This window comes from Pongo abelii, chromosome 19, assembly GCF_028885655.2.
Source record: "Pongo abelii isolate AG06213 chromosome 19, NHGRI_mPonAbe1-v2.0_pri, whole genome shotgun sequence".
Classification (NCBI taxonomy): domain Eukaryota; kingdom Metazoa; phylum Chordata; class Mammalia; order Primates; family Hominidae; genus Pongo; species Pongo abelii.
The window spans coordinates 27,272,990-27,291,908 of record NC_072004.2 but is presented as its reverse complement, the minus strand read 5'-3'; the positions used below and the strand labels follow the sequence as shown (position 1 = coordinate 27,291,908).

At 47.8% G+C, this 18,919-nt stretch overlaps 1 protein-coding gene across 2 annotated transcripts in view; it reads right to left on the bottom strand.

The window, feature by feature from the left end:
* LOC129051290 (tensin-3-like) overlaps nt 1-18,919 on the bottom strand; it is a 157,757-nt gene that overhangs the window by 67,788 nt on the left and 71,050 nt on the right. The window contains exon 4 of one of the 2 annotated variants that reach the window (XM_063718488.1): nt 8,336-8,374. The exons of the other annotated variant lie outside the window; for it this stretch is intronic. Coding sequence (XP_063574558.1) covers nt 8,336-8,374 — 39 coding nt within the window. The remainder of the gene's footprint in view (nt 1-8,335; nt 8,375-18,919) is intronic. 2 annotated transcript variants of the gene reach the window in all.

Genomic DNA, 18,919 nt, shown 5'->3' with positions numbered 1-18,919 from the left:
AGTTATTGTAATTGCAGAGTTTAATAAAATACTGCAGAAATCAATGAAATGTGAGCAAAAAAGGATTTGTTACTGCTGCAAACACTGAGGTTTTTGAGAGCCTGGCGTGAGGCAGTCAGTAAAACTCATCAAGTTTCTGTAAGGCAGCTGGGGCAGAGTCCAGAGGATTTCTATGCTCCGATTATTCCTAAGTATCTTTAAGCTTTCTTACACTCTGAGGAACCCCAAATGGGAAATTTCAATGGCTCATTGTAGATGTACACTATGTAAAAACAGGACAGGGAACCCCAGACCCTGGAGAGAACTCAAAGACAGGGTGGGATGGTACGTCAAAGACAGGTGGCTACTTTTACCAGTTTTCAGACACAATGGAATGCTAAAGTGAAAAGTTCAGGATTCTGCAAGTTAACTGATATTTCAGTTCAATAATCACTTATAAATTCTGATCCCTTTAAATGAGAGGTTCTGCCTGGATGTGAAGCCAAATGCATAGTAAGTGACATGCAAGCAGCAATTACCCTCCTCTTTGCCCCTGTATTAATACCAGTAACGATCATTGTCACAGCAAGTTATTCCACATCCACTCTATTCCTGACATAATGCAACATGATTTGCTTGTATTCTCTCTCCATCCTTGTAGCAGCCTGCTGAGCAAGGAACCCTTATCATCCCCACTTTCAAACAGGCATAAGCCACTGCACCTGGCCGAGGTTATGTGTTGATCAGTTGGTGAAAACACTGTGACTAGAGCTCGCAGGACCCTACCCTTTATTTCTCCTGGAGACAGAAGCTCAGTGTTGGCTAAATCAGTGTTTGCAGCAACTTTATCGAACACGACTACCACCAATAATGAGAATCTACTGTAATTGATTAGGTATTGACTAGGGGTCCATAGTAAGACAGCCCCATTGTCAGGTTGTCACTTCATCTAGTTCAAACCCAGGACCAGGCTTGGCCACCTGAGGCCATTTGCAGCGAGGGGAGTGCTAGGACACAGGCCAGGTCTGTCTTAGCTTTCACTCCACCACGAGAGACCACCGACTTTCCTACCTCCCTAGAACTCCACAGCCAAGAATAGTTAGCCCTCTGCCCTGATTCCTCCCCACTGTGCCTCTCTTCTCCCTGCCTCTCCAGTTTGTAAGCAAATTGCCTATCATAGGTTCACAGAAGGCGGCCAGAAAGTGGGCTTGGATCTGTTCTCTCAGATAGTAAGCTCAGGGAAAGAACCATTAAGTGAAAACCTGACAGTGGGGCTGTCCTACTATGGACCCTAATCAATTACAGTTGATTTTCGTTATTGCAGGTAGTCGTGTTCTATAAAGTCGTTGCAAACACTGATTTGACCAACACTGAGCTTCTGTCTCTAGGAGAAATACAGGGTTAGGGTCCTTCGAGCTCTAGTCACAGCATTTTCACCAACCGATTCAACGCATAACCTTGGCCGGGTGCAGTGGCTCACACCTGTAATCTCAGCACTTTGAGAGGCCTAGGCGGGTGGATCACCTGAGGTCAGGAGTTCCAGACCAGCCTGGCCAATGTGGTGAAACCTCGTCTCTACTAAAAATGGAAAAATTGTCGGGAGTGGTCGTGCATGCCTGTAATCCCAGTTACTCGGGAAGCTGGGGCATGAGAATTGCTTGAACCTGGGAGGCAGAGGTTGCAGTGAACAGAGATCATGCCACAGCACTCTGGCCTGAGTGACAAAGAGAGACCCTAATTTAATAAATACTGTGGATTCATTAACATGAAACTCTCAGCCATTGGTGCTGTAACTCACACCTGAAGGAAGGACTGTCTAACACATGTGCTTTCTCCAGCAGGCACAGGACAGTCCTCTTGTGCTTAGGGACAATGGACATCACATCAGCAATGCACTTGCATTTTAAACAGCATAATCAACAACAGAAGCACAAAAAAGGGGGAAATGTGGCACTAAATAGACTGTGGAAAGGATGCCTGTCTGCAGTATGAGTTCAAACAAGGAAGAGTTTTGCTTTTTCAGTGTCAGACGGGAACATGCAGGTGGACAACCCGAATTTTGAGTCTTTTTGCTCATGTCTTCAAATGATCACAAAATTGTCCTTGGTATTGATTTTGAGGTTACAAATAAATTGTATCCAGGAGGCTAATTTGCAAATATGGAATCCACAAGCAATGAAAATCAACTATAATTTAATCTTTAAATTTGTAGATTTAAAATTGCTAGAAACTTGCCAGTTTCTAATTCTAATGCCCCTACTTAATACACTGTTACTCTAACATTATTAAAAGGGCCATAATCACAGCCTAGTCCACCCATAATTTTTATCTACCTGACTCTACTTCTTTATTCTTAGGATGCCTCATGCTGCTACAGAAAGCAAAGCCTTCGAGGAATCCTTCCTCCTGACAAGGAAGCTCCAGGGTGGCAAGTTCATGCTGCGGATGCCTTCTAAAGACGTGCATTTCTCTTCCAGATTTATGTTCCCTACCTGAGGACCTCTATTGATTTGGCAATGCCTTGCCTTGAGAAGCTTAAAGTATTTTCTAGGCAAACACATTGAGGAATCTGGCATCAGAATATTTTCTGGAGCACGTATGACAGAAGCCAATAGTCATCTGCCCGGGATGGAAAGGAGAAAGGCATCAGAGAATGCAAGTTTCCCAGATGGAAGGAAATCATAAACGTCAGGTCACCCAAACCCCAGAGGCTTCCGAGTTCTCAGTAACCCTATGCCCCGAGCACCCTCAACACCTCCAGGATTGCTCAAGGTGGTCCCGGGTGGCAGCCCCACCCCAGCAAGTCATCTCCTAGAACAGGCTGAACAAACTTCAGCTTGCATCAGAACCAGCAGGAGGGCACATTAGGAGAGAGATTTAGGGATCGTATCCCAGAATTTCTGATTCAACAGGTCTGAGTGGGCACAAAGAGTTTGTATTTCTAAATTCCCAGGTTTATGTTGATGCTGCTGGTCTTAGATGACACTCTGTGATCCACTGACCTAAAATATTTGTACATCAGTGTGGTTTATACTAACGACCTTGTCACCACGTACAATGCGGGCTACATTACTGCATCCTCTGCCATCATTCACACTGAGTCTCCCAATCACCCTAAGAAGGAATATGGCAACATAACTTCCAGCCAATTCTTAAATGGCACCAATGATGGGGAGCTCAGGACCTCATACAAGTCCAAGTCCATGTTTAACTCCCCTAATTTTCCAAAGTGCTTCGCTCTCTTGAATCACAATCTGTGCTCACTGGATGCCTGCGCCTTGGCCCTATTTCCTTCCATGCACAAAACCTATCAAGGCTGATCTCCCCGGTGAGTGAGTTGTACGATTTTCCCAGGGGAAAAAAAGTAAAAATGTACCTGGCTAGTGTGAAACAACCCTTTATTCAGAATGATTTCTTTAGAGGCTTTACAAAGCAAGTGTTACTATTTTACAAAGCAGCCTGTGAACTCTGCGCCATGTTGTCGACAAACCCAGTGGGTTTTCAGTGAAACATTTCATCAAATAAGACACATTGTAGCACTGCTGAGGGGATATCACCCAGATGTCAACGGCTCAATGCCACACACGAGACTTGTGGGAAAGTCATAAGCCATTAGGTCATGGAAGTTAACTGCAAGATGGGGAAAGGACGCTGGCTTGGAAAACATTGGTGTGTCATGTGATAAAAACAGTGACCAGCCAGCCTGAGCTCTGTGCCTGAACACATCATCTGCGCCCTGCACAATGCTCCTGTGAAGTAGAGACATATGGATCAGGAGCCCCAGGTCCCACCACTTTGTTTCCAGTCACCAACTTGTCCCCAGATGAACTGCATCCATACACCAACACCCCCCACCCAACTGTGCCACTTAAAGCTAACCCTAGATATCACATCACTTCATCCATAAATATCTCAGTACATATCTTTAAAAGTCAAGCCGGGCACAATGGCTCACGTCTGTAATCCCAGCACTTTGGGAGGCTGAGGTGGGAGGATCACCTGAGGTCAGGAGTTCGAGACAAGCCTGGCCAACATGGAGAAACCCCATCTCTACTAAAAATACAAAACTAGCTGGGTGTGGTGGTGCATGCCTGTAATCCCAGCTACTCAGGAGGCTGAGGCAGGAGAATCGCTTGAACCCAAGAGGCGGAGGTTGCTGTGAGCCGAGATCACACCATTGCCCTCCAGCCTGGGCAACAAGAGCGAAACTCCACCTAAAAATAAATAAATAAATAAATAATAATTTTAAAAAAATGAAAGTCAAGAACATTTTAAAATGTAGAACAAACTGCCAGAATTGTGAAGAATAATTCCTTAAAATATCTAATTCATGTTCAAATTTCTCTGCCATAAGTGTTTTGGGGTTGTCTGGATTTATTTTTATAGTCTAAGTTATAGTCTGAATAAAGTCTTACGATGTTTATTTAATATGTCACTTCAGTTCCTTTCTTTTTTATTTTGATACGGAGTCTCTGTCGCCCAGGCTGGAGTGCAGTGGTACAATCTCAGCTCACTGCAATCTCTGCCTCCTGGGTTCAAGCCATTCTCCTGCCTCAGTCTCCCAAGTAGCTGGGATCACAGACGCGCACCACCAAGACCAGCTAATTTTTGTATTTTTAGTAGAGACGGGGTTTCACCATGTTTGCCAGGCTGGTCTCCTGACCTCAAATGATCCGCCTGCCTCGGCCTCCCAAAGTGCTGGGATTACAGGCGTGAGCCACAGCACCCGACCCAGTTCCTTTTTCTTTCTCCTCTTTTTGCAATGTATTTGAAAAAGACTGGGGTTGTTTCTACACAGTAGAATTCCCTCTGCCCTGGATTTCGCTGAGCCCTGCAGTACGGCTTCACAGATGTCCTGGCCCCTGGACTTCCTGTCAGTTGCAGATGGATCTGAGGCTGGGTCTGATTCTGGTTTGATTCTGGTGAGGACTTGGCTAGGGTGAGGACTCAGCCGTGTACTTCCTGCAAGGAGGCTTACAACCCTATGACCCGTGGTCTAACTCCCCTTTTGTGATAGTGATAGTGCAGGTTACAGAGGACCAGAGCCTAGAGCCAGACAGTCATTTATTAGGAGTTTGGAAAGGGCACTATGTTAACCCTATCACATTTTCAAGGTTTATTAGCTGGAATTCCTCTTTCAATACAACTTTCCCTCTTCCTTTATTTGGAAACTCCAAAGAACAGTTCCCAAAGGTTAAATGCTCTATTGCTTCTCTTTATTTACCAAATCAGAATGAGTTGGTTCCCTAGCATCCCCCAAAGGTAACTAACTAGTGAGTGCTGTGGTGATGACCGTGGTAATGGTGGTGATGATGGTGGTGGTGATGGTGTAAGTAGTACTTTTGAAAGTCTGTTGCATACGTTAGAAAATTACATATGTGTCCAAAGTACAAAGCTAACAGCTATTACAACCTGGATGCAAGCACAGCCTGCCCCTGTGAAGTCCCTCATCTTCCATGACCCCAGGTTCTCTTCAAATTCTATAATTTCTGGAAAGACAGGCCATGGGGCTACCCCGGGGCCTGACGGCCAGAGGGCCAGAGAGGACGGGATGGGGAGTGCTAGTGGTCATCATGCTGGGAAACGAAGTGTTAGTTAAATAGAGAAAAACTTCCCACTAAAGCAGAAAATACTCATCCAATTAAACATGTTTCTCCTTATTCTTTCTTTACAATTGAGCCTCCAAATATGACAAGGTTTCCAGGAGGACTTTTTTTTAATTTTTTAACAAAAATTGTTTCCTGATACTCTCGGGAAAGTGCACAAAAGAAACTTGTTATGAGTTTCTTGTTATGAGAATGAGACAATTATCACAGCAGCTATGAGGACCAGGAGCCCATGAAGTTTCAGATTTTGAAGCCAACAGTTGCCCTGATGCTGGCAGACTGACACCCAGACTTGAGTCCCCAGCAACACACAGTATGAGTCAAGTTTCTGCCCAAAAAGCTCAAGATGCCTTCAGTGACCTGAGGAAACCGCCATGGCACCTGCTTCTCTAAAACAGGACAATTGAGCCACAGGAGACCACAGATTCATAGCCAAGCAACCCCCATATTTGAAGATAAGAAAACAGGTTAGAAAACAAGGCCATATATAACGGGAGGGGCCTGAGCCTAGACCTTGGCTCCTGGACCAAGTCAGCTCCCTCCCACAGCACGCTGGCTGTCCCGCAAGTGGATGTAGGTTGGAGATGTTGTTGTGTGTGGTTTTCTACATGAGTATCCCTTTTGCAGGTAAAATACACTCAGGTAATATAAATAATGCACCAATCAAATGCCTCCTCTGACCTGGAATCTGTAACGCCTCCTTGTCACATGCCAACTTCTCTCCAACTGCAGACATTTAAAAAAAAAAAATCAGCACTTTGAGAGGCTGAGGCAGGCAGATCACTTGAGATCAGGAGTTCAAGACCAGCCTGGCTAACACAGTGAAACCCCATCTTTACTAAAAATACAAAAATTAGGCCGGGCATGGTGGCTCACACTTGTAATCCCAGCACTTTAGGAGGCAGGCAGAATTACCTGAGGTCAGGAGTTTGAGACCAGCCTGGCCAACATGATGAAACCCCGTCTCTACTAAAAATACAAAAATCATCCAGGCGTGGTGGCACATGCATATAATCCCAGTTACTCAGCCCCTGGCTCCTGGGGCCTATGACAAGCCTGAGGAAATCAGTCACAAACCGCAGCCTGTCAAAACCAACTACAAACACATGCCCCCAAGTCCCCCCACGCCCCCTACTCCTCCACCCCCTTGTCGGCGGTGAGTGCCACAGAAGGAATGGAGTGAGAGTGGACCACAGGCCTGGGGACACGGCTGAGGCCAGCAAGGACGGCCGGGCAGGCGCCCGCCCCGGATGGCCTCAGCTCTTGATGCTGCAACATGTTTCTCACAGTTTGTCAATATTTTAGGTTTCTGGGTGAGATTTTTTTTTAAAGTTCCTATGACCTCAAATGCATACTTTGCTCTTCCATAAGCAAAGAGACCACACCACACGACAGCATTAAAAGGAGCATAATAAGGGCACCCCACCTGTGGCCAGGCTTCTGTGACAGGCCTGACCCCATAGTCCCTCTTCTCTCATCTGCAGCTAGGTTAGAGAGCACCTCTATGGCCATCGCATAAAGGAGAAAACCGAGGCTCAGCTGGGCAGGGGCGAGGGCATGGCCCGGCCACTCAAGTGATGAGGTTAGAGAGCCACCCCCACACCCACTGGGTAAAGGAGGAAACCAAGGCTCAGGTGGGCAGGGGGCAAGGGCAAGGCCCAACCACTGGAGCCAGGATCTGATCTTGACTTCATCAAAGCAGGGAAGCTGCCACACGGGCGCCGCTGGCCGAGCCTAGGGAAGGATGTCCTACTGCACCACAAGATAGAGCCAGTTAGCCAGTTCCATGTCTGGAGGCCACCAGGCTCACAACCCAGAAAGACTGCCAAATCTCCGGCAGAACACCCCAGATTCTGTGTATGGTGAAGCTAGGGGGAGTCAAGGGCAGAAAGCCCTGCCCTACTTGAGAAGTACAGGGAACAACACACCTGACAGATGCCCAGGAGGAACCACAGGGTGCACCTGTTTCCTTACCCCACCGGGGAGGCCCAGTCCTGCACACACTTCCCCAGCAGCAAGAGGCAGCTTCCCATTTGCCTCCCAGGGAGTCGCTTCTGACTTGCAGTGAGAGAAGAGGGTCCTGTGTCCTGCTGTCTAGGCACAGTGAGCCTTTCAGTTATCCTGCAAGCTGCTAATAAGCCCTCAGAAACAAAGCTTCACCCACTCAGCTCCAAAGGGTGGAAGCAAAGAAAACACCAGGAGGTACCACGACCTTCCAAGGAGCTGCATTTGAAAAGCAGACAGCAATTTAAATTTGCCTAATCACAAGCCAAAGAGAAAGTGCTATTGTGTTTACCTTCAATCTGATTTGAACACACACACACACCCAGTATTTGTCAGAGCTGGATGTCAGTCTACAAACCACTGCACTACATTGTCCACAGCCACCTGGCGACCCAGGCACCCTCACTGTCCAGGTTTTTATCACTAAGACAACAGACTTGTGCTGTCTTCACTTTATAGCCAAGGAAAGTCGGCTCAGGGAGATTCGCCCCGAAGGTAACTATTACTGATAGAAAGGCAGCTCCCGCAAAGGCGCAGCGGATCCTCTTCTCTAAAAAACCATGCAAATGGCCAGTGCAGCATGGTCAAAGGTCCTCAGAGAGAGCCTTGTGAATGCAAGCTACGGGTCAAAGGGAGGGCATGGATCTTAGAGGAAGCTAAAAGATCCCCAAAGAGGGCGCAGCTTCAAGAAAGGACTTAGTCCCACAGGATGGAACAATGGAGCCAAAGAAATGCAAAGGGCTTACCTGTTCCAGTTGGACTTGCACACCGCAGGGAATCACCACCTTTCAAAGAGAGAAGAAACAGATAAGCAAATGGATTCTCCAGGAAAAAATTAGCATAATAATCAAGCCAGGTTCCCAAAGGCATGAAACTGTCTCTAACCTCACTCTGGCCACAAAGCTGTAGCAGATCAAGACTGACAAGATTTAGGGTTAAGAGAGTCCAGAGTTTTGTTCACTTTTGGAAAGTCCCTGTCCTTTTTGCTAATGTCATGGAAACCATGGGGCCTCCCCTTCCAGAAAAATGCAAATCACGCATAGATACAAAATTTAGCCCCCACTTTCACAAAGAACTGGTAGACCTCAAGGATGGAAACCTCTGAGTCGGTCTGTGCTTGGGGAGCTTGGGAGCAGGGCCCAGAGAAGGAGGTGGAAGGCTCTGCCTGGTGGTCTTCAAGCCCCCACTTCTCCCATCCTCACCCAGGGGCATGCATTCTCTACACAAGGGGCCACCTTTTCTAGAACTATTTCTACAAGTAGAACTGAAGAGTCTGAATGTGGCAATGTCAACGTGGTTATTCCATTCCGCACAAGAGACGGGGAGAGGAGACTTTGGCTCCACCATAGTCTCTGAAGACCGAGAGCTCCCTGGGAAAGACAAAGAAAGTAACGAAGGCGAGGCGGTTCAAACACAGTCAGGAGAGGCAGTTAGTAACAGGCACAGGGAGCCACCAGTCCTGCAGGGCAAAGACCTCACCTTGGGCAGGATCTCCACCACTTACTAGCCACAAGACCTTGGCCTTTAATCTCTCTGTGCCTCAGTTTCCACATCTGAAAACTGCAGGTAACAACAGTGCCTTCCAGGCAGGTTCACGGTGAGAATTAAGAGATGGCACGTGAGGAGCTCAGAAGAGTGGCACAGGTCAAGGGCTAAGGGAGCCAGACAGGCATTGCGCTGCTCTGGGGGGCCGCTCAGGAGCCAGGCGCCAGCAAACAGGATTCAGTTCCTGGTGAGTGACCTCACTCCTTAGCTTTCTTCTGGCACTACCCCCTCCAGATCCCTGGCACCTGCCTTCTCATAGAGTTGTCTGAAAATGTGCAAAGGAAGGAGAATCGTAGAGAATCTCAGAGATCTGACTAATTGTACTTGTGGTTTGGGGTGGGCGGCGGCGTTACCTTGGCCCTTACCAGGACAACTATTTATAGCCTCTTGCTTATCTTACGCAGTCCAGTCCTCAGGGAGTATGTGACACATGGCCGTTCCTGTGTCTGGGACACATCATTACTCCACCATGGCTCTGACTCAGACGGATGTCTGGGGCAGGGATCCTCTCTCAGGGCCCCTTTAAAGTTTGATGAATGGATGAGAGAATAAGTAAACAAATAAATGTAAAGCAAAACAAAACAAAAACGGCTTTGGAAACAGAAGGAGTCACAGACAAAACCTTACAGGATGGTGGAAACAGCCGGACAAGGAGACCCCATGGTTAACAGAGCGGTGTGACTTATCTCCGCCCGAGCACGGTATCTACTCAATGCACACATGCATCTTGTTGCCTCACTCCACATGTGACATGCAGGCAAGAAATGTGCGAAGAATCAGGGCCCCTGCCTTTCAAACTCACTACCAGCATTCCTGCAATGGCATGTCAAGCATGACGAAAAAAAAAATGAGCTATGAAGGCAGGAAAACAAAAAGAGGAAACTTAAATGCATATTACTAAGTGAAAGAAGCCACTCTGAAAAGGTCACATACTGTATGATTTCAACTCTGTGACATTCTGGAAAAGGCAAAACTATGGGACAGTGAAAAGGTCAGTGAAAGCCAGGGATTAGGAGGGAGAGAGGAACAGGCAGAGCACAGAGACTCTTTAGGGTCATGAAGCTATTCTGCTTGATACTATAAGGATGGACGCATGTCATTCTGCATTTGTCTAAACCCACAGAATGTACAACACCAGGAGAGAATCCTAATGTAAACCAAGGGCTCTGGTTACTAAGACTGTATCAATATTGGCTAATCAAGTGCAACAAATGTACCGCAGGAATGGAAAATGTTTATATATGAAGAGGAAGAAGAGTGTGTCCAATTTTTTTTTTTTTTTTTTTTTTTGAGACGAAGTCTCACTCTGTCACCCAGGCTAGAGTGTAGTCGCGCCATCTTGGCTCACTGCAAGCTCCGCCTCCCGGGTTCATGCCATTCTCCCGCCTCAGCCTCTCGAGTAGCTGGGACTACAGACGCCCGCCACCATGCCTGGCTAATTTTTTGTATTTTTAGTAGAGATGGGGTTTCACTGTGTGAGCCAGGATGGTCTCGATCTCCTGACCTCATGATCCACCCGCCTCGGCCTCCCAAAGTACTAGGATTACAGGTGTGAGCCACCACGCCGGGCCTGAGTGTGTCCAATTTTTGTATAAATCTAAAACTGTCTTAAAAATAGAGTCTATAATACATTTTTTAAATTCACTGTCTGGAAGCACACATTTGTTGAGACAATGAAAAGAAAAGCCCTGTGCAATGTCAGAAACCTGAGTTTTAAAGATGGCAGCCACTTAAGGATTTGGTCCAGAAGCCAGGTCTGTGTGTTCCCACATCCCTCTGTGGCCAGATGGGGTGCAATAACTGCCCACCACCTGGCTTGGCCCCAGGGTGTCCTACAGAAAAGGAGAGGTGAGCTCTGTAAGCCGTGACTGCCCGAATCCCATCTCGCCCCAGACCATCCACGGCTTATATGGCTAACGGGCTCGCCCGATAAGTTGGCACGCCCAATCTTGTCGAACTCCATCCATCACTTGTCCCGCACATTTTCACTGACAGCCTTCTCCTGCCAGGACTTCACTTGGAAATGAAGCAGACTGGTCCCCAACCCCACAGAGCTTATGGCTCACGTAATAGAAACTGCATAAAATGAATCATTTTTAAGAAAGCGAGCTGGGGAACAGTGGGGAGTGAGCAGCTCCCAGGTTCTGCAGAGCAAATGGCAGGCAGCCTGGCCCTGAGCCTCCACATTCACATCCTACTGAACTTGCTTCTCTCTTCCAAGAGAATCGGTCACAGGCCCTACTGTCTGAAAATGCAGACAAAAATGTCTCAGGAAAGACCTTTTGTGGGAGTGGATTTGCAAATAAAAATGCACATGGAGCACCAACCAGAGAAAAAGGGACATTCTAGAGGCAAAGAGTCACTTGTTGATAAAGAGAAAACTCATCATTTATATAAGTACAAACATCTTATTTAGTAAAAACCATGACCAAGTGAACACAGAGGGCACTTGTTCCTTCAATGTGGCTAAAACCAGATTCCAGGACAGGAAGTCCCTGAAAAGAGACTGTATTTCTGTCACACTTTTCCTCCCTTATACTAAGGCAGGTAAGCTGACCACAGACAGAACCACAGGACGAGGCGGCCAGGCTAGGGATGCTCACACCGGCCTGCTCAGCACCAAGGAACCTATGGGGACTGTGCGACGGTGCGATCAGCTGCATTTGCTGGACAGTCAGGTGTCACTTGCAGTTCTTCGGCCTTAGCAGAAGCAGAAGCACAGTGCTTCCGTGCACAGAGCTGCATCCCTGCCAGAGCGCACACAGCTCTCCACTGATCTACAGGCTGCTCTGCCTCCCATGCATCAGGAGGGTATCTCCTGTGGATGGAGCCAGGTAAGGGAGTGAGGCACACCTGCTTGCTCTCCTCACCTCAAACTCCAGCTCTGATCACATATTCCCCGGCACTGTGGGGTTCTTTCACTGTTTTCACTGGACAGAGGGAAGCACTGTGGGTTGGGGCCAACTCCAGGTGGGCTTGGCCTTCCTCGGCACGAAGAAGCTGACACTTCTTTAGCACTTATGTTCTTCACATGCCAGTCTGACTTACAGAGAGAGCAGCCACCCAACGCTGCAGGGCTGGGAGGGTCCCGGTGCACTGCATCCCCTGAGACTGTCCTGCAGACACCAACCAGAAGCCTCTGAGCTGCGCCTGGCCCCATCAGTGCACAGCCAGCATGGCTGGGATGTGTGCGGTGGCATGGCCAGGAGTCTAGATGGGCACCCACTGGCCTTGCGCTTTGCCTGCTCTGTAACATGATGCTAAGTGAGCTGCAGGGGTGTGAGAGGATGAGACAAAAACCAGGCAGCGTTCCCTGTATCAAGGCACACTCCTGGGGAGGCCCACGGCTCATCCAATGTGTGGACTCGAATCAGCTGGATAAAAACGGAACAGTGCCCTGTCTGCAGGTCTTTCTCTGTAGCCCTCACAATAAGGCCAGCAAGCCCCCACTCTGTGTATGTGAAGCTGCATCTCAGAGAGGGCCAGGCCAGCCATGGGAACTCTCACAGAGACGACGCCAACTGGTGCCCCAGCTCCAGGCTCCTCTCCTGATAGGAGCTGCACCCTCTCTCATAATGAGCAGCTCCCTCAGGGGTTAGGGTGACAAGAGGTGACAACAGTGAGACAAGGAAGGGGGCAGAGCAGCTCCCGTTAGCAGCTACTGAAGGCTGGAGAGAAGGCAGTGGGTCATGGGCTGTGGGCCAAAAGCCATGGGCTGTGGCAACCCCGGGATCCGTCCCTCCCCTGGTGGAGGTGAGGGCCCCTCTGAGAAGCCTGTTTGGGAGCCTCTTTATTGCCTTCTTTCAGCTATCCTGGGATCCTAATCTACTGTTCCTAAGGAAACCACAAACACACACTGCTGTGCCTGCCCCACACCTGGCTACGTGGGTGCCTGGGTACGCTGGCATCAATAACCTTGTCTCCAAGCCAGCAGGTCCACAGGAGAGAGGGGCAGAGGGACAAGGGCTTGCCACCAAGTCATGACTGTGTCCTTGGGAATGTGAGTGTGTGAGTGAGCATATGTGTGAATGTGGGTGAGTGTGAGTGTGGGTGTGTGAGTGTGGGTGAGTGTGGGTGTGTGAGTGTGGGTGTGTGAGTGTGGGTGTGTTGGTGAGTGTGGGTGACTGTGTGTGTGAGAGTGACTATATGTGGTGGTGTCGGTGTTTGACTAGGTATATTTTGCTGTGGATATCTGCAAATGTATTCTTTTGTGTGAATGTGTTTAAGTTTGAGAGTGTTGTGAGTTTGCATATGAGTGGGTGAGTCAGTGGTTATGTGCATGGGAGTGTAAAAGTGGGGGTGTGAGCGTGTGTGCTTGTGAGAAAAGGGGGAGTGTGAGTGTGTGTGCTTGTGAGAATGTATGAATGTGCATGTTTGAAACTGAGTTTTGTTAAGTGTGTCTGCGTGTGTTTCTATGTATACCCTGCCTCATGTGAGTGTATCGATGTGAGAGCGTGCCTGTGTGTGTCTCCGTGTGTGAGTGTATATACCTGTATGTGTCCCTGTGTGTTTGTGTGTGTGCACACACAACAAAGCTTAGCCCTGCAGTTCCATCCCCCAAGGTGAATGAAAGCACTTCAGCTAACAAGCACATTCTGCCTTAGAAAGTGCTTTCACCCAAGGTGTACCGGCCCGGCCACCATTACCCCCAGTGCTGACAGACACAGGGCTTGGGTGCAGATCTTCCTCAGTAAGGAGTGAGATCAACTCTTCAAACCTGAACCAATCCCTCTCTGCTTACTTCTGGGAGATCCAAGTCCTGGGAGAAATAAAGGACAACTCAGTTCTCCTCGTGCTTGACAGACATTGCTTTCCTTTTGATGAACACAATAAAACTCCAAACTCAGCTTTTATTATTGTTTCTTATTAAATTTCGCTTTGTAAACAGCCATATGGAAAGTGACATTTTTCCATCAGTTTCTCTAAAATCCTGTGGGTATAACTGATGCACTACATATTCTATAAACATGCATATTCTGTATAAAGAGAATAAACGTAAATTTCAATTCTATCTTTTCCAAATCATCAAAAATTCCAGTCATGGTGGGTCACGTGAATCAGCTTCCTAGAACCTCACAGAAACATGAAGTAAGGACTGAAGAGAGGCCGGGCACAGTGGCTCAAGCCTGTAATCCCAGCACTTTGGGAAGCCCAGATGGGCAGATCACCTGAGGTCAGGAGCTCGAGACCAGCCTAGTCAAAAAGGCAAAACCCCGTCTCTACTAAAAATACAAAACTTAGCAGGGCATGGTGGCGCGTGCCTGTAATCCCAGCTACTCGGGAGGCTGAGGCAGGAGAATTACTTGAACCTGGGAGGTTGCAGTGAGCTGGGATCGTGCCACTGCACACCAGCCTGGGCAACAGAGCAAGATTCTGTCTCAAAAGAAAAAAAAAAAAAAAGAACCGAAGCGAGCACCCTCAAGTATCAAGCATGCTTTTACACATCCGGCAGCTACAGGGAAAGCCCGGATGCTTGGCTTCTCTAACCGTTTCTTCCTGCTAGTTCTCCAGATCATTCTGCCCACATGTGAAGTCTCTGCTCTACTCTGGTAACAAGCAGGCCTGGACAAACCTTGTTGATGTCAGGATTCTGGAGGGGAGAATCAGCCCAACACTACCAACTCACAGCAATGAAATGCGTTCCACAAATGCACACACACCACACACCACCGAATGCCAATCCTTGGGCCAGCATTCAGGTGCAAAACAAGTGGAAACTGAGTAGAGACAAACGGGCCAGCCACTGACCTTGCCAAACCTTGCAGACAAGGGAGAAAGCAATTCACTGAGTTAAGCCAAGTACAGAGACATCACCTTATGCACAAGTTCTATCATACATAAAATTACTTTAATCATAATAGTTTTAACGCTAAGATAAGTTGCAAAGACTCAGAAATGAAGTTTACTTTTATTTTATCTTTACAAAAACAATTCTTTTTAAAGAAACTTCGTGATGACGCCAAGATGGCAGTACTTTCTTTCCTAAGTCATGAAAACAGTCAGAGGTAACCTACCTCTGAGGCCCTGAACTAGCCAGGGAAAAACAGATACGGACACCAAATATTTGCTGACCACCAGGACCTTACGATACAATTGGGGGTTGGGACTCTTCTCTAATCTCTACACGGAGTAGCAGCCTGGTTGCAAGGAGGGTGGAGCTTTTACGAAGGACCACTTCTATTATACCACAGCTTTGACTTCTTACATTGTATGTTACTGATCGATAAAATAGCAAGATCTATAATTCACCCATTAGTTAAGATTGAAAAAGGATACACTGTTCATGTGTTTGTATTACCATTATTATCATTTATTATAAGGGCAAGGTAAGGAGAATAATCACAGAAGGAAAGTCCCCTCATTCCCAGTGCTGACACTGACCAAAGTATTTATCTGCTTAAATAACCAACAGTCTTAGCTTGAGTGAGGGGCGGCTGCCGTAACAACATACCACAGAATGGGCAGCTGACACCACAGCCGTTTATCCTCCCATAGTCCTGGAGGCTAGGAGGCTGAGATGAAGATGTGGGCAGGGTGGTTCCTCCTGAGGCCTCTCTCCCGGGCCTGCAGATGGCCACCTTCTCCCCGTGTCCTCACGTGGCCATTCCTTGTGTGTGTCTGTGTCCCAGTCTTTCTAAGGACACCAGTCATACTGGATTAGGCCCACCCTAATGACCCTATTTTAACCTAATTACCTCTTTAAAGACCTTATCTCCAAATCCTGCCACATTCTGGGGTCCTGGGGATTTGGACTTCAACATTTGAATTTGCAGGAACAAAATGCAACCCCCCAGCACTAACAAAGGTCTGATAGGACGGGTGGAGACGTCAGGTCGACACAGAACGTTCTGGGCACACCAATAGGAGCTGGGTCCCCCAGGTGAGGCCGGGGGCTCCTGACATGCCAAAGGTGGCCTTACTCATCATTCAAGCCTGCTCTTCCAATGGTGCCTGGGGACAGGGGGCTACGTAGAGGGTTGAAGAGAGGCCCAGGGTCAGACTTTCAACACAAGCCTGCAAACAACAGCAGATCTATACAAAGAATGGCAGTACAAAATGAGGACATTTGAGACTTTATTAACTTTCTTTGCTGCCTTCAAGAGCTCGCCCTAACTTTGCTTCTGTGTCTCCTTTGTCAGGCTTGACCCTGGAATCCCTAATTAGGTTCACATTCCTCAGGAAGCTCTGTTATCCCACTAAGCGTAAAAGCCCAATTTAGTCTGCTCTAATCCCCATGAGAAAACACCCGCCCGGCAGACGCAATTAAACCTTCTCAGCCTGTGGGCCGAGAACGGGACAGGAGCGGAAGAGAAAGAGAAGGAAAATTCCCAGAATCAGGTCATTATATTTTTCCTTACAGTTAACAAGCAGCTAGTGAAGATCATGTCTGTGGCATAGTAAAACAAAAAAAGAAAGGCTCAGGCTTTCCCAGTCCTTGATCTTGGCTTGGTCTCGGCTCTCCTCACCTCTGGGGGCCTCAGTTTCCCCTTTCAATCCAACTCTATGGAATCTAATAATTTTTAGACAAAAGAGTTGTGCCCCTATCCCAGATGGGCTTAGCTGAACCTATTGGAACCTTCTTTTTCATTCTTTACTTAGGCTGTGTAGCTGTTTGACATTGGCTACCTTTACCCAGTTGAGGCCTATGGCCCACAACGCAGGGCCAGGCCTTCCCTGGCCTCAGGCAAACAAGTTACCACTGGTAGGGAATATAATAGATTTAAAGCAAAAGCATAGTATCCTGTATCCATTATGTCACCATTATTTGTCTCAGATCAGAAATCAAATGTGAACCTCTTGTTGGAACAATGTCCAGAGGATTCTCAAGTGGCTGAAAAGCACTTTCAGGATCCCTTGCGTGCTGTATACACGAGTCCCAGCAAAGGGCACAGGACAGGATCGCTCGAGGGCCCAAACACCTGCCTGCAGTGAGTCTGTCTTACAAGACCAGGGCTGAGCAGGGAGGCCAAGCGTCTCATGGTGCAGCTGAGGTCTGCAGAAGCAGAATCGGGGTCCACAGACCCCTGAAGGCCAACACTTACCACAGTCCTACGCCTTAACTTTTTAAAAAGAGAAAGAGGACATCTGGTGATTGATAACATGCTAATGGCTTGCAAAAAAAACAAGAAGAAAAACTCATAAATCATAAATCCAACCTAATTGCAGAAAGATTAAAAGGCAGTATTGAGTTGTTGAATGGTCTTTTTATTAGAGCATTATAATGCCAAGGACCAAGATTTAACTGCATCAACATTACTGGATCCACTTCCACAAGGAAAATCCAGGTCCCAACTCATGTACTCCTCACTAGCTACATCTGATCAGCCTATAATTCTCACTGGCCACCTATAATTAATAATAAAGTAATAAAGTACTGACACTGACATTTGTGAGTAATTTACATTTTAATTCATCAGAAGAGATTGATGATTACCTCTACAATAACATCCCTGCATGCTATTGCCTGAGTAAGTTTAGTAGGTTGTGTTTTCAAAGATGGTGGCATCACACAGGGTCTTCTGTAAAGGAACTCTGCCATTCCCCCATCAAGAGGTAGAGTCTGTCCCTGTTCCTCTTGAGTCTGGGCTCGTCCTGGGTTTGCCCTGTGGCCTGCTGTGAGTGGTGGAATATGGCAGAACTCTGAAGCCTGGCCTTAGACAGCTGCAGTTGCCGCCTTCGCCCGGAGCATCCCATTCTTGGGCCCAGCCCCCATAATGAAGGGAAGCCTGAAGAGCCGCACGGAGACACCTACAAGGGGGCACCGAGGGGTCCAGTGCCAATCGTTGGAAATGGGCATGAGGGCATTTGTGACCTTCTGGCCACCCCTGTCCCCCTGTCAGCGCCACATGAAGCAAGCACTGTCCAGCCAGCTCACAAATCCATCACAGCTTGTTGGTTTCAGCCACTGAGTGTACAGGGGATTTGTTAGGCAACAACAGGGAACAGAAATAGTGTGCCCAGCAATGCGCACATCCCCAGCATGCCCAGATGAGTGTGTTGGGCACCAGAATGCCATCCTTCAGTGCTGTGTGTCAGGAAGTGGAGGAAAGGGGCTCAAAATCAGCACTTGAAAAAGCCAACAGCAGCAATGAGGCCATGAGCTGTCACAGATGAGGAGATTTCAGCCACCGATGGTGGGAGCAAGAGGCTGACAGAGCGCGGCTGTGGCTTCAGCACGAGGCGGGCAGACATGACCCAGGACACCAGCCAGTGGGCGGAGAGGCAGAGGGGCAGCTTCTCGTCCATCTACACTGTGATTCACCAAAAAACGCATCAGGCTGAACATGCACGGTATGTGGTGTTCTTGAATGTAAGCTTCGGGTTTAAACAAACATGTATTTTAAACCATATATATACTGTTTCAAGCCCCAGAGTGACTGGACAGAGCTGAAAAAGCTCTGTCTTTGCATCCAGAGACTGAAATTAGGGCACGACCTCCGCTTCTCCCAGCTGGCTCTGATGAATTTACGGAGACTGTCCTCTGTGAACTCAATTTTCCTCCTCATCTGTGAAATAGGGATAATACGACGTCGTGGGGTGGATGTGAACCTCAAGCTCATAGCAAAGTCTTGACAGTGGGACTATATCAAATATACACTGTCAGATTGGAGTGAGGGTGAAAGGGACCCCACGGCCTTTCAAAGACAGCAGCATAGTGACTGAAGGCCATCTCAGACCACACATAGTGACCGAAGGCCATCTCGGCCATACAGACTTTGCCTCTCTCCTGACACACAAACTCCATATTGTTCAGACTAGGCATTTCCTGGACAATTTTCTGATGA